This window comes from Pan paniscus, chromosome 23, assembly GCF_029289425.2.
Source record: "Pan paniscus chromosome 23, NHGRI_mPanPan1-v2.0_pri, whole genome shotgun sequence".
In the NCBI taxonomy this organism is placed as follows: Eukaryota; Metazoa; Chordata; class Mammalia; order Primates; family Hominidae; genus Pan; species Pan paniscus.
In genome coordinates, this window is record NC_085927.1 from 49,191,631 (window position 1) to 49,205,723 (window position 14,093).

Sequence of the window (14,093 nt, forward strand, 5' to 3'; positions counted from 1 at the left end):
GGTCACCCATATTGTTGAGTGTATCCACTGTTCATTGCTTTTTATTCCTGAGTCGTGTTTATTCCTGAGTAGTGCACAGTTTATACCCTCCCAACTTGAGGAGCATTTAGGTTGTTTCCAGGTTTGGGTTATTACGAATAAAACTGCTCCAAATATTTCTGTTCAGGGTTGGGCTCGGTGGCTCATGCCTGTAATCCCAACACTTTGGGAGGCCGAGGCAGGCGGATCACCTGAGGTCAGGAGTTCAAGACCAGCCTGGCCAACATGGTGAAACCCCGTCTCTACTAAAAATACAAAAATTGGCCCGGCATGGCAGCGGGCACCTGTAATCCCAGTTACTCATGAGACTGAGGCAGGAGAATCACTTGAACCCAGGAGGCGGAGGTTGCAGTGAGCCAAGATCGCACGACTGCACTCCAGCCTGGGTGACAGAGCAAGACTCCGTCTCAAAAATAAATAAATAAATAAATAAAAGAAATAAAACTTCTGTACAGGTTTTTCTGTGAGTAAACTTTTCACTTTTTTTTTTTTTTTTTTTGACACTGTCGCCCAGGCTGGAGTGCAGTGGTGCCATCTCGGCTCACCGCAACCTCCACCTTCTGGGCTCAAGTGATTCTCCTGCCTCAGCCTCCCGAGTAGCTGGGATTACAGGCACCCACCACCACGCCCGGCTAATTTTTTTTGTATTTTTAGTAGAGACTGGGTTTCTCCATGTTGGCCAGTCTGTTCTTGAACTCCTGACCTCAAGCAATCCACCGCCTCAGCCTCCCAAAGTGCTGGGATTACAGACGTAAACCACCGTGCCCAGCCTAGCCATATTAATAGATGTGTAGAAGTATCTCATTCTAATTTTAATTTGTACTTCTCTCTCTCTCTTTTTTTTTTTTTTTCTTTTAACAGTCTCACTTGGTTGCCCAGGCTGAAGTGCATTGGTGCAATCCTGGCTCACTGCAGCCTTGAATTCCTGGGCTCAAGCAATCCTCCAGCCTCAGCTTCCCAAGCAGCTGGGGTCACAGGTACACACCACATCACACCCAGCTTGTATTTCTGACTAATGATGTTGGGCATCTTTTCTTTTCTTTTCTTTCTTTCTTTCTTTTTCTTTTTTTTTTTTTTTTGAGACAGAGTCTCGTTCTGTCGCCCAGGCTGGAGTGCAGTGGCGCGATCTCGGCTCACTGCAAGCTCCGCCTCCCGGGTTCACGCCATTCTCCTGCCTCAGCCTCCCGAGTAGCTGGGACTACAGCCACTACACCCGGCTAATTTTTTTTTTTTTTTTTTTTTTGTATTTTTAGTAGAGATGGGGTTTCACCGTGTTAGCCAGGATGGTCTCAATCTCCTGACCTTATGATCTGCCCGTCTCGGCCTCCCAAAGTGCTGGGATTATAGGCGTGAGCCACCGCGGATGCCGGGCATCTTTTTATGTGCTGAGTTGCCGTGTGTATATTTTCTTTGGTGAGGTGTATAACTATTCAAATCTTTTGCCCATTTTTTAAAAAGTGGGTCCTCTTATTATTATTGAGTTCGAACGTTCTTTATTTGGGATGCAAGTTCTTTAGATCTATGCTTTGCAAATATTTTCTCCCAGACTATCGTTTGTCTTTTCATACATTCTTTTAACAATGTCTTTTAAGAACAGAAGTTCTTAATTTTGATAAAGTCCAGTTTATCAATTGTTTCTTTCATGAATCATGTTCTTCATGATTTTTTTTTTTTTTTTTTTTTTTTTTTTTTTTTGAGACGGAGTCTCGCTCTGTCGCCAGGCTGGAGTGCTGTGGCGCGATCTCGGCTCACTGCAACCTCCACCTCCTGGGTTCAAGTGATTCTCCTGCCTCAGCCTCCCAAGTAGCTGGGACTACAGGAGCTCGCCACCACGCCCGGCTAATTTTTGTATTTTTAGTAGAGACCGGGTTCACCATGTTGGCCAGGATGGTCTCAATCACTTGACCTTGTGATCCATCCGCCTTGGCCTCTCAAGGTTCTGGGATTACAGGCGTGAACCACTGCGCCCGGCCTTCTCTTGTGCTTTCTTCTAAAAGTTTTATATAGTCATAGTAGACACCTTATAAGTGTGCTGGATTAAATGTGAAAATGTATGTAAAGCCCTTAGCACAAGGCCTGGTAGAGACTAAACAATCAGCTGAGCCTAAGATGGACATTGACTATGTAATTTTTATAAGGAGCACCCTCAGGCCCAGCACACATTTCCTCCACACAGATGTTGTGTCCTGTCATCACAGAATGGCAGGATACCAGAGAAGCAAAAGCCTCCACCCATATCCTCATCCAACCTGCTCCTGGAACCAGTGAAGGTGACTGCAGACATAGAGAGGCCATAGAGCTACAGGGCAGCAGGAGAGCCAGCCCTGGAAGGTGGCCCTTCCCCTGCAGGGAGCACTCCTCCATCTAGCCTCCGTTTCCATGAAACCTGGAGGTCTAGCCCAAGCTGTGATGGGGTGATGGGGACTAGGCTCTGTTTACTGAGCACCTACTGTATGCTAGGCCCTTGGGTAAGGCATTGAATAAGTTAGACAACACCTGGGCCTCGGGAGCTCACAGACTAGCAGCAGAAGAGGCCATGAACAAATGATTGCGTAATTAATTGCTAGATTCAGGAAAGGGGCAACGTTCTGGGGTAGGAGGGGATGGGGAAGAGGAAGTCTTAGCCGCCGCCTCTGTGCCAGGCCCCTCCAGGCTGGGGGTGGGAGGGTGCGCCGGCACAGGGACACACATGACGTCATCGTAAGAGGCAGGGGAAGGGTGGTCCTGGGAGGTGGGGGCTGCTCTGGAGGGCTGTAAGAGAGGGTCATTCACTTGTGGTTCATTCATTCATTTGAGAAATATTCATGCGTCGCCTACTGCGTACCAAGCACCCTCTAAGAAGGACGAACACAGCTCCTGCCCTCTCATTATATTTGGGGCCGACAAAGTGGCAGGAAACAGCCAAACAAATCAAGCATGAAGATGGTTTCAGCAGAGCCGACGGCTCAGAGGGGCTGCGACCGGGGCAGGGGACCGGGGATGCGGGGCAGGGACACGGCCCACACTTGCTGTGCACGCACCGCCCTCCCCCAAACACTTTGCAAAGAGGTCACCGCACTGGCTGCGAGCGCGCCCTGAGCCCAGGGCCGCAGCACGCGCGCCCCCGCGCCCGAGGTCGCGCGCTGCCCAGCCCCCCGCCCGCGCCCAGCGAGCTGCGCCCGCCGCGCACGACGCCCCCTCGCGGGAGCCCTGGGCCGCCGGCCGCGCGCGCAGGGGAGGGGGCGGGGGCGCCGCGCACGCGCACGGGCCGGCGGCGCGCGCCGAGCGGGGGGCACCGCGCGGGTGCAGCCACGATGGAAGGGGGTGCGTACGGAGCGGGCAAAGCCGGGGGCGCCTTCGACCCCTACACCCTGGTCCGGCAGCCGCACACCATCCTGCGCGTCGTGTCTTGGGTAAGGACGGACTGGCCGGCGGCTCTGCCAGGCCGGGGTGGTGGGGGTGTGAGCAAAGGCGGCGCGCCCGGACCGACCCCGACCCCAACGGGCCCCCGGCGGCGGCGCGGCGGCGGGCGAGGAGCTGTCCTGCCTGCGGGGCCCGCTGCCGCCGCTCCTCCTTCCCGGGCCCGGGGCGGGCGGGATCCCTGGTGCTCGCGGGAGACGCCGCTCCGGCTCCCGGAGCCCTGGTTTCCTGGGGCCCCCGGTTCGTGCGCCCCCCTTCCCGCCCCGATTGCTGTGACCTCCAGGCCGCGGCTATGCAGCGAAAGGCTGGGATTGTGCGCGGCCGCCAGGGCGGACTGGGGACCGTGGGGACGGAGCCAGGGTTTAAGGTGGCCTTTTTTGGGGGGTGGATCAGGGCGTGGACCATCTCGGTGGGGTGCACGCCGCGCCTGCGATGGACGTTGGAGGAGGAGAGGGCCGGGAACCGGGTTCGAATTGCCTAGCCCGGCCCGTGTGGAGCGATGAGTCGGGAACTGAGTACCTCTCTTCCACCCGGGAACTGCCTCTCCTTCTCTGCGTAACCTTGGGCTGGGATCCACCCAGGAAATGTTCTCGAGAAATGAGGACTTCAATTCCGAGATGGGGAGTGTCATCTCCTCTCTCATGCCTCAGTTTCCCAATTTATAGACAAGGTGGGAGGAGCCTTCTTGAGGCCCCCTTGGGCTCTGACATTTCATGAACCGGTAACACCCCTCCCACTCAGCATGCACCTGGATGCCCAAGGCAGGTGTCTGGGAGAAAGGTCTGCTCCCACAGTGAAGCGGCCAGGGTGGCCTCCAGCCTAGCTGGGGGGCAGGGTCCTCAGTGCAGAGGGCTGAGTGGGGCTCTTGTTCAGACGGGTGGTCAGGGAGAGGATGGGTCAGAGACAGTGAGCACAGAGGGAGGGGTTCAGGTGCCTTGAGTGGCACCTCATGGAAAGAAGCCCTGCTGGGGTCTGGAGAGGGGGTTTCTGGGGCTCCCTGGGGTTGGCTGGCTGTATCCTAGAAACTCCCACTCGAGGTTCTGGCCTCTGCAGGCCTGGGGCCCATTCCTGGTGGGCTTAGACTAGGAATGGGCTAGACTGTCAGGGACCCCAGGGGCTACCCCAAGGCCAGCTGTGACCTCAGGGTGCCCAAGCTTCCTCCTTTCCTTGGTTTTCAGGGTCTGGTTGGTAGGATGGCTTGGGTATGTATCCCTGGCCTGCGAAGGATAACCCCATTTAAAGCCTTTTCTTCTCAAATGCCGTCAGATGGGAGCTGTTTGAGGGCAGGAAAGCCCAGTTCCTTTAGCCCTTGTGCCAGTGCCTGCACAGAGCCGGGCACCCCAGCACATCTGTGTTTGTGGCTCTGAATTCATTTATCTGTGCCAGTCTCCTGCTCCCCAGATGCCCCAACAGACCCTTGCCAAAGGTGGGAGCCCTGGGGGGCACCTGCCGGATCAGGCGGGTGGGCTGTGTTCACTGCTTTAGTCTGCCCACCCCTGGGCCTCTGGCCTGGAATGGCGAAGCCACTGGCTTTGTGAGGGGGCATGGGCATTCTGTCTGCTTGGGTCATTTCTGCCTGTGATGCCTTCATTTAGCAAAGTTTTATTGAATCTGCTGGGCCCCGAGGGAAGGCAGCGTGACTCAGAAGCAGCCCTTGTTCTCAGGAAGCCACAGTCCCACTGGGGAGTGAGCCAGGTGCCCCCAGGCAGAGGCCGCAAGAGCCAGGAGAGGGGTCTCCCTGCTATGGAATCAAATTTCATGGTGAAGGTGATGTCAGATTGGGCCTGGTGGGATGAGGGTTTATACATATGCACATCCAGGGGAGAGGACGTGGAAAGCAGGAGGAAGGATCAGCCCCTCTGAGCACCCATGGGGTGCAAGACCACACACAGCTACCTAGCTGGTTCCCCAACACTAGAGGAAGCTGCGGCTCAGTGAGCGAGGCCAAGTGCCTGGCCCTAAGTCACTAAGCATGTAAGTGGCAGACGAGCATTTGAGCCTAGGTCTTCCTGTCTCCAAAGCGTAGTTCTCCCCCTGGGGCAGGGAAGAATCCAGAATCCTGGAATGTCAGGATTGGAAAGGACACAAAGGTCACCTGGACCAACCAATGCTCAAACGACCCCACAGCCTCCCAGTCCTGCTCACACACGTGGAGACAAGGCGCTCACTACCTTTGTCGAACCAAGAGGTGTCTGATACAGGCTGATTGACACCTTTAAAAGTAGCTTTTTTCCTGATCAAAGTAATACCTGCCAATTATTGGAAAGTATAAAAATCACATGTGATGGTTGCACGGTAGGAATGTACTTAACACCACTGAAATGGTGAAGATGGTAAATTGTATGTTACGTGTGTTTTACCACAACAGAAAAAGTTTGGTGGGGGGTGGTAATCATGTGATACCACCACTTAGGGAGGGCTGCAGTGAATATGGTGCTGTCTCCTTCTGGTCTTTTCAAAACTGTGTGGTGTGCTGAGCCATTTAAACACATCAGGAGCTGCGGGGGATGCAGCTGGCGCCTGCTCTTGGCCCTCACACCACAGGGCAGAGCAAGTGAAGCTGAGCTCCAGGACCAGGGTGACCCGTTTATCCTGGTGTGCTGGAACTTCCTGCCTTTAGCATTCTGAGAGGCCCTTAGTCCAGACAAACAGGGACAGTTTGTCACCCTGTCCAGGACTCCTGGACAACCCAGACCCCTACCACAGCCCTGGAGGGGCCCTAACAGCATGTGCACGTGAACCTGTGATTGTGTTTTTTCTTTTTTTGAGATGGAGTCTTGCTCTGTTGCCCAGGCTGGAGTACAATGGTGCCATCTCGGCTCATTGCAACCTCCGCCTCCCAGGTTCAAGCAACTCTACTGCCTCGGCCTCCCAAGTAGCTGGGACTACAGGCACACACCACCACGCCCAGCTAATTTTTGTATTTTTAGTAGAGATGGGGTTTCACCATGTTGGCCAGGCTGGTCTCGAACTCCTGACCTCAGGTGATCCACCCGCCTTGGCCTCCCAACGTGCTGGGATTACAGGCGTGAGCCACCGCACCTGGCCTGGACCTGGGATTTTTGTAAAATTCGTAAAAGAAAGATTTTTTTTTTCTGTTGCTTTTCCAAAAGAGGACCCCCAAATCATGTAAGCTTCAGGGCCTCACCAACCTGGACCCACCCTGGAACTCAAGCCCTCCGAGCCCCTGGGTCAGCCTGCACAGAAGCAGGGCCTCCAAGACCTGGCTTGTCTCTTTTTTATTTTTTTAGAGACAGGATCTTGCTGTGTTGCCCAGGCTGGTCTCAGACTCCTGGACTCAAGTGATCCTCCCACCTCAGCCTTGTGAGCAGCTGGGACGATGGGGCGAGGCGTGGGCCACTGCATCCGGCATGGCTTGTCTCTTGACTAAGGCTTTCTCACCTCTTGGTGTCATCGCCCCAGTGGCAGATCAGCTGCCACTCCTGGCACCCCCAGGCCACAGCTGTGACCTTCAGTAAGTATCCCCTCCCCACCCTCTGTGCCTCAGTCTTCCCACCCCAACTGGGCTGGGCTGGGTCAGAAGTGCCTGATCTGTTGCGCGGTGACTGCCGCCTGTCAGTGACTCATTTCTTTGTTCTAAAGCCAGATGGGAAAAAAAGGAGTTACAGCAAGAAGCTAAACTGATTTAATAGAAAGGACCACCTTTTATTTGGAGTTTATATTCTTTTTTGCAGGGGGCTAAAATGGACTGTAGGGAATGAATATCAGTGCTGGCAGATGAGTTTTTTGTTTGTTTGTTTTTTGTTTTTGAGATGGAGTCTCGCTCTGTCTCCAGGCTAGAGTGCAGTGGCGCGATCTTGGCTCACTGCAACCTCTGCCTCCTGGTTTCAAGTGATTCTCCTGCCTCAGCCTCCCAAATAGCTGGGATTACAGGCACCCACCACCATGCCCAGCTACTTTTTAAATTTTTAGTAGAGACGGGGTTTCACCATCTTGGCCAGGCTGGTCTCCAACTCCTGACCTAGTGATCCACCCGCCTCAGCCTCCCAAAGTGCTGGGATTACAGGCGTGAGCCACCGCGCCCAGTCAGTGTTTCTTTAATTCTCTACTTTGACAAAATGAAAATGATAAAATGTTTGAAATGTTGCCATTTTCAGGGTTCATTTTTTAAGGGCTTTGGCCATAATACCACATGGTTCTGTAAGTGGGGTGGGTATCTTCCCCCCGTTTTACAAATGACAGAATTAAGGCTCAGCCTGGAGAAGTGACTTGTGCTAGCTGAAGGCCTGGGCTTGTCAGAGACTTGGTTTGAACCCAGACTGCTGGGCTCCACATTCTGTGTACTCCCTGTGGGTTCTCTGCCTGGATATCCATGGCACCAAGGGGTGGCCTGAGGGGGGCAGCTTTATACCCCTGGTTTTATTCACCCCCCCCCCACTCCACCCCCCATCATCCCAAGTGAACACTGAATAAAAAAGCTGAACTTGGCCAGGTGAGGTGGCTCACGCCTATAATCCCAGCACTTTGGGAGGCCAAGGCGGGTGGATCACTTGAGGTCAGGAGTTAGAGACCATCCTGGCCAACATGGTGAAACCCCATCTCTACTAAAATACAAAAATTAGCTGAGCGTGGTGGCGGTCGCCTGTTATCCCAGCTACTCAGGAGGCTGAGGCAGGAGAATCGCTTGAACCCGGGAGGCGGAGGTTGCAGTTAGCTGAGATCACACCACTGCACTCCAGCCTGGGCAACAAAAGCGAAACTCTGTCTCAAATGAAAAAAAAAAAAAAAAAAAAGCTGAACGTTTTTTGTAAACACAGCAGTTTCAAGATAAGACCCCTTGCCTCCCCCAACCAACTTGCCATGTGCCAGCCATGGGACCACAGGAAAATTCTGGGACCAGCGGTTGTTGGGGAAGAGGGTCCAGGGTAGAGACAGAACCTCTGGCCAGTTCTGATGTTCATTTGTTCATTCCACAAGTCCCCTGCTCAGTGCCAGCTGAGTGCTCAGTGCCACCCCAAGGCACTCTCGCTCCAATAACGAGAACAGGATTGAGTGGGAAGCACTGTCCCAGAGGCTCGGGTCACTACAAGAAGGAATTCCCAAGGGGTGGCCCAGGAGAGGCTTGGATGACAGACTCACAAGCTGGACTTCCTCTGAGGGCAGTGGGAAGCTGGAGAGAGGGTCAAGGGTATTTCGGAAGCTCCTGTGGAAGCTTGGTTTGGAGAGGGCTCTGTGGCTGGAAATGCGTGGTCACGTCCAGCCTGTCCTCTCCCAGTACCGGGCACAGCCCTGTCACCTAGACAGGAAGGTGGGCCCACGGCCCTCATTTGGCATTTATTGCTGACCACCCTGGAGTCTTTCTCACCTCTTCACCTCCTGTGGCCGGCCGCTCCGCCGCTTCTTCTCTCTCAGGTCTAGGACAGGGTCAGCTGCAAGGAGACCACCGGGAGGTGATAGATTTCTGCTGTGTTTTGGGCACTTCCTCATGTCCAGGGACAGCCCAGGGGCGGCCTAGAGAGCCTGAGAAAGCCTAGGGCATCAGGAGCAGGGCCATCAGAGCGGGACCTTGGAAAACCCCTACCTCTTTCAGCCTTGGTTGCCTCATCTGTAACATGGGATTGGAGGGCCTGGGTTTGGGGAGGCCTCGAGAGTTTATAAAAATGCAAATTTTGGCCAGGTGTGGAGGCTTATGCCTGTAAGCCCAGCACTTTGGGAGGCAGAGGCAGGTGGATCACCTGAGGTCAGGAGTTCGAGACCAGCCTGGCCAACATAGCAAAACCCTATCTCTACTAAAAATACAAAAAATTAGCCAGGCGTGGTGGCACGCGTCTGTAGTCCCAGCTACTTGGGAGGCTGAGGCATGAGAATCGCTTAAGCCCGAGAGGTGGAGGTTGCAGTGAGCCGAGATTGCGCTATTGCACTCCAGCCTGGGCTAAAAGAGTGAAACTCCATTTCAAAAAAAGAAAAGAAAAAGAAAGAAAGGAAAAGAAAATGCAAGTTATTTTTGTTTGTTTGTTTTTGAGACAGGGTCTCGCTCTGTCACCCAAGTTGGAATGCAGTGGCACGATCTCAGCTCACTGCAGCCTCCGCCTTCCAAATTCAAGCGATTCTCCTGCCTCAGACTCCTGAGTAGATGGGATTACAGGTGTCCGCCACCACACCCGGCTAATTTTTATATTTTTAGTAGAGACAGGGTTTCATCATGTTGGCCAGGCTGGTCTCAAACTCCTGACCTCAAGTGATCCGCCTGCCCCGGCCTCCCAAAGTGCTGGGATTACAGGTGTGAGCCACCTTGCCTGGCCTGAATGCAAATTTAAAAGGCCTGCCGTAAGTCTGCTGTGGTGCGTTTTGTTATCCCCTCCTTAGATGAAAAGCTGAGGCCCAGAGAGGTTAACTGGAGTCACTGGGATCGGAACCCATGGCCCCTGCTCCAGGGAGTCCCCAGCCATGTGGGGAGTCCCACATGAGCAGCGTGTGCAAAGCTGTTGGGCGGGCCTGAGCCCCAGGGAGAAAAAACAGAGGCTGGAAGAGGAAGGGAAGAGAGGAGGAGAAGCCAGGAGGAGGAGGGAGGGAGGAAGGGAGAGGCAGATGGCAGGGCTGTTGGAGGGAGCCACACTTGGCACCCAGACCGGAAGAACCAGCTGTCAGGTGGGAGGGGAGGCAGGGTAGGCGCAGAGGAGTGCCTTGGCCTGGACACCTGAGGCTGCGTTCTGCACCCTCTCTGCCAGTGATTGGCTGTGTGACTGGAGCAAGAGGCCCATGCTCTCCTGGCCTTGGTTTCCCCATCTATCAAATGGGAAAAGGATAGTTGGATTGCTCTGGTGGTTCCCGACCTTTCCACCCTTGAAGAACCCCACTCTTGCTCCTAGTGGACTCCAGGTTGGGAACTTTGGATTGGTCAGTCTTTAAAGAAGTGATGTTGGGGCCAGGCGCGATGGCTCACACCTGTAATCCCAGCACTTTGGGAGGCCAAGGTGGTTGACTCACTTGAGGTCAGGAATTTGAGACCAGCCTGACCAACATGGTGAAACCCTGCCTTTACTAAAAATACACAAATTAGCCGGGTGTGGTGGTGCCTAGGATTATGCTTGTAATCCCAGCTACTCCAGAGGCTGAGGCACGAGAATCGCCTGAACCCAGGAGGCGGAGGTTGCAGTGAGCCAAGATCCCACCACTGCATTCCAGCCAGGCAACAGAGCAAGACTCTGTTTCAAAAAAAAAAGTGATGTTTGGAGCCATCCCCTCATGCTTTGTAGGAGCCTGCAGCAGAGGGGGCACTGGGCCCCAGGTCTATGCATGGGAGTGAGAGGTGACAGCATGCTGTCCTCACAGCCCTCACTTGCTCTTGGCTCTTCCTCTGCCTGGGCTCCTACTTTGGCGGCATTTGAGGAGCCCTTCAGCCCATCACTGCACTGTGGGAGCCCCTTTCTGGGCTGGCCAAGGCTAGAGCCCACTCCCTCGGCTTGCAGGGAGGTGTGGAGGGAGAGGCGCGAGCGGGAACCGGGGCTGCGTGCGGCGCTTGCGGGCCAGCTGGAGTTCCGGGTGGGCGTGGGCTTGGCGGGCCCCGCCCTCAGAGCAGCCGGCCAGCCCTGCTGGCCCCGGCCAATGAGGGACTTAGCGCCCGGGCCAGCGGCTGCGGAGGGTGTACTGGGTCCCCCAGCAGTGCAAGCCCACCGGCGCTGCGCTCGATTTCTCACCGAGCCTTAGCTGCCTTCCCGCGGGGCAGGGCTCGGGACCTGCAGCTCGCCATGCCTGAGCCTCCTACCCACTCCATGGGCTCCTGTGCGGCCCGAGCCTCCCCGATGAGCACCACCCCCTGCTCCACGGCGCCTAGTCCTATCGACCACCCAAGGGCTGAGGAGTGCGAGCGCACGGCGCGGGAGTGGCAGGCAGCTCCACCCGCAGCCCCGGTGCGGGATCCACTAGGTGAAGCCAGCTGGGCTCCTGAGTCTGGTGGGGACGTGGAGAGTCTTTATGTCTAGCTCAGGGATTGTAAATACACCAATCAGCACCCTGTGTTTAGCTCAAGGTTTGTGAGTGCACCAATCGACACTCTGTATCTAGCTGCTCTGGTGGGGCCTTGGAGAACCTGTGTGTCGAAACTCTGTATCTAACTAATCTAATGGGGACGTGGAGAACCTTTGTGTCTAGCTCAGGGATTGTAAACGCACCAATCAGCGCCCTGTCAAAACAGGCCACTCGGCTCTACCAATCAGCAGGATGTGGGTGGGGCCAGATAAGAGAATAAAAGCAGGCTGCCCGAGCTTGCATTAGCAACCTGCTCAGTTCCAAAGCTTTGTCCGTCTGCTCTTTGCGATAAATTTTGCTACTGCTCGCTCTTTGGGTTCACACTACTTTTATGAGCTGTAACACTCACCGCGAAGGTCTGCAGCTTCATTCCTGAAGCCAGCGAGACCACGAGCCCACGGGGAGGAACGAACAACTCCAGACGCGCGGCATTAAGAGCTGTAACACTCACCGCGAAGGTCTGTAGCTTCACTCCTGAGCCAGCAAGACCACGAACCCACCAGAAGGATGAAACTCCGGACACATCTGAACATCAGAAGGAACAAACTCCAGACGCACCACCTTAAGGGCTGTAACACTCACCGAGAGGGTCCGCGGCTTCATTCTTGAAGTCAGCGAGACCAAGAACCCACCAATTCCGGACACAAGAGCAGAGCAGACGGCATCAGCTGGAGCCTGGAAGGGCAGTCATGCCCTGTGTTTCTGGGACAAACGTCCCTTCAGAGATTTTCAGATGAGTTTTGCTCATCTCCCCGCTGCTGGTGGAGCAGGGGCCAGGTGAAGGGGACCTGGAGAGAGGGGCGGCTGCGTAGCTGGGACAGCCCCAAGCTGTCAAACCCAAGCTGCAATCATGCAGGAGCTTTAACAAGTTGGGGCTCCTCCAGTACCTCACAGTGCAGGGGGCAAGAGTCCCTGAGCCTTCAGCCCCTCCCAGAATGTCCCTGACACCTTTTGTAAATTGCACTGTAACCTGGCCTCCCCCAGACCTTGCTTCCTGCAGCCTGCTCAGTGGGGGCTGCTTTATCCCTCAGACCCTCCCTCTGCTGGGTGTAGAGGTCGACAGGGTCCTTCTGGTTCCTGAGGCCACTTCCAGGACATTGTCCCCCAGCTTTGAATCTCACACCAGCACTGGGTCGCCCACTCCCCTTCATGATGAGCCAGCTCGAGGCCACTTTGCCCGTTCTTCAAAGATGCCCCCCCAGGCCGGGCACGGTGGCTCACGCTTGTAATCCTAGCACTTTGGGAGGCCAAGGCGGGCGGATCACGAGGTCAGGAGATCAAGACCATCCTGGCTAACACAGTGAAACCCCGTCTCTACTAAAAAAAAAAAAAAATACAAAAAAATTAGCCGGGTGTGGTGGCGGGGGCCTGTAGTCCCAGCTACCCGGGAGGCTGAGGCAGGAGAATGGCGTGAACCTGGGAGGCGGAGCTTGCAGTAAGCCAAGATCGCGCCACCGCACTCCAGCCTGGGCAACGAAGTGAGACTCTGTCTCAAAAAAAAAAAAAAAAAAAAAAAGATGCCCACCCTAGCTTGGTGTCAGCCCTCTCCAGCACTGCTCCTGCTCCAGTCCTGGTCATTGGAGTGTCTATTTCTGTGACCCTTTCCACACCTGGCCTCCTCTTCCCGCATGGTCTTGTCCGCCAGCCTCAGCCAGCTGTCACCAGCTGGACCCTAGCTAGGCCTGGCCCTGCCTTCCCAGTAGCCTCTCGCACTCCCTGATCCTCCATCCAGGTGTCTCCTCCAACCCTCCTACCTTTCCACCTCCCTCTCCCTCCCCTGATCCTAGATCCTTGGGCCTGGGGCCTCTGAACCACTGATCTTCCCCTGTGCACTGGCCCTCACCACCCTTTGGTCCCTCCTGTCTCCCTCCCCACCTCCCAGTGGCCACGTGTTGCAGCTCCAGCCCTTCTGCGCATCACACTCGCCTGGCACAGCTCTGGTTAAATTCAGTCCTAGGCATCTTCACACCTGCCCCCCTCATCCTAGACTATCTCCCCTGTTCTGGTGGCCCAGGCCAGCCTGGCTGCAGCCTCGTGAACCTGTTCCTCTCACCTACTCAAGGACACACGTCCATCAGTTCTCTCTCCCTCTCTCTCCTCCACCCTCAGTTTCGCCCTCTCTACTCTTGGCTCTTCTGCGTCAGCTTGCAAATGTGCGTGATTCCCCATCTCAGGAAGACACTCCCTCACCCATTTCTCTGGTCCTTCAGAAGAGTTGTCACCGTCTCCAGGGTTTCTTCTGCGGTCTCCCACACGCACTCCCCACGGGCTCTCTCTCCCCTCCTCGCCATCTTCTCAGGCTCATTCCTGACCTTCACATTGCCAATCTCATGGCCAACTGTCATTGATGGATCTCTCAGCAGCGTCTGGCAGCCGTGAGGGGTTTATGCATCCTCCCTTGAATCCAAACGGCTGCAGAATGTGGACGCCCTCACCCCGCTTGCCGCAGAATGTGGACACCCTCACCCTGCTCGTCCTCTCTTTAATATACATGCTGAGCACGGGCGGATGAGGTGCCTGGTCTGTAGGGAGGGCTGACAGTCTAGTGGAGGGAAATGTGGTGGAAACCAGTTAAAATATGGAGGTGAGCACAGACCCCTAGAGAGGGACAGGCAGGTGACACCAGCGTTGAGTCAGCGTTGAGAGGGCAGGAGCCAGCCAGGCAG

The 14,093-nt window shown here is 55.2% G+C and overlaps 1 protein-coding gene across 2 annotated transcripts in view; it reads left to right on the plus strand.

The window, feature by feature from the left end:
• The first annotated feature begins 3,266 nt into the window (after nt 1-3,266).
• The window catches only part of SYNGR1 (synaptogyrin 1), a 35,566-nt gene continuing 24,739 nt past the window's right edge, over nt 3,267-14,093 (plus strand). The window contains exon 1 of one of the 2 annotated variants that reach the window (XM_034948585.3): nt 3,267-3,431. In XM_034948585.3, the coding sequence (XP_034804476.1) occupies nt 3,333-3,431 (99 nt within the window). In that variant the 5' untranslated portion in view covers nt 3,267-3,332. The remainder of the gene's footprint in view (nt 3,432-14,093) is intronic. The other variant, XM_003821615.5, reaches the window with a different exon arrangement.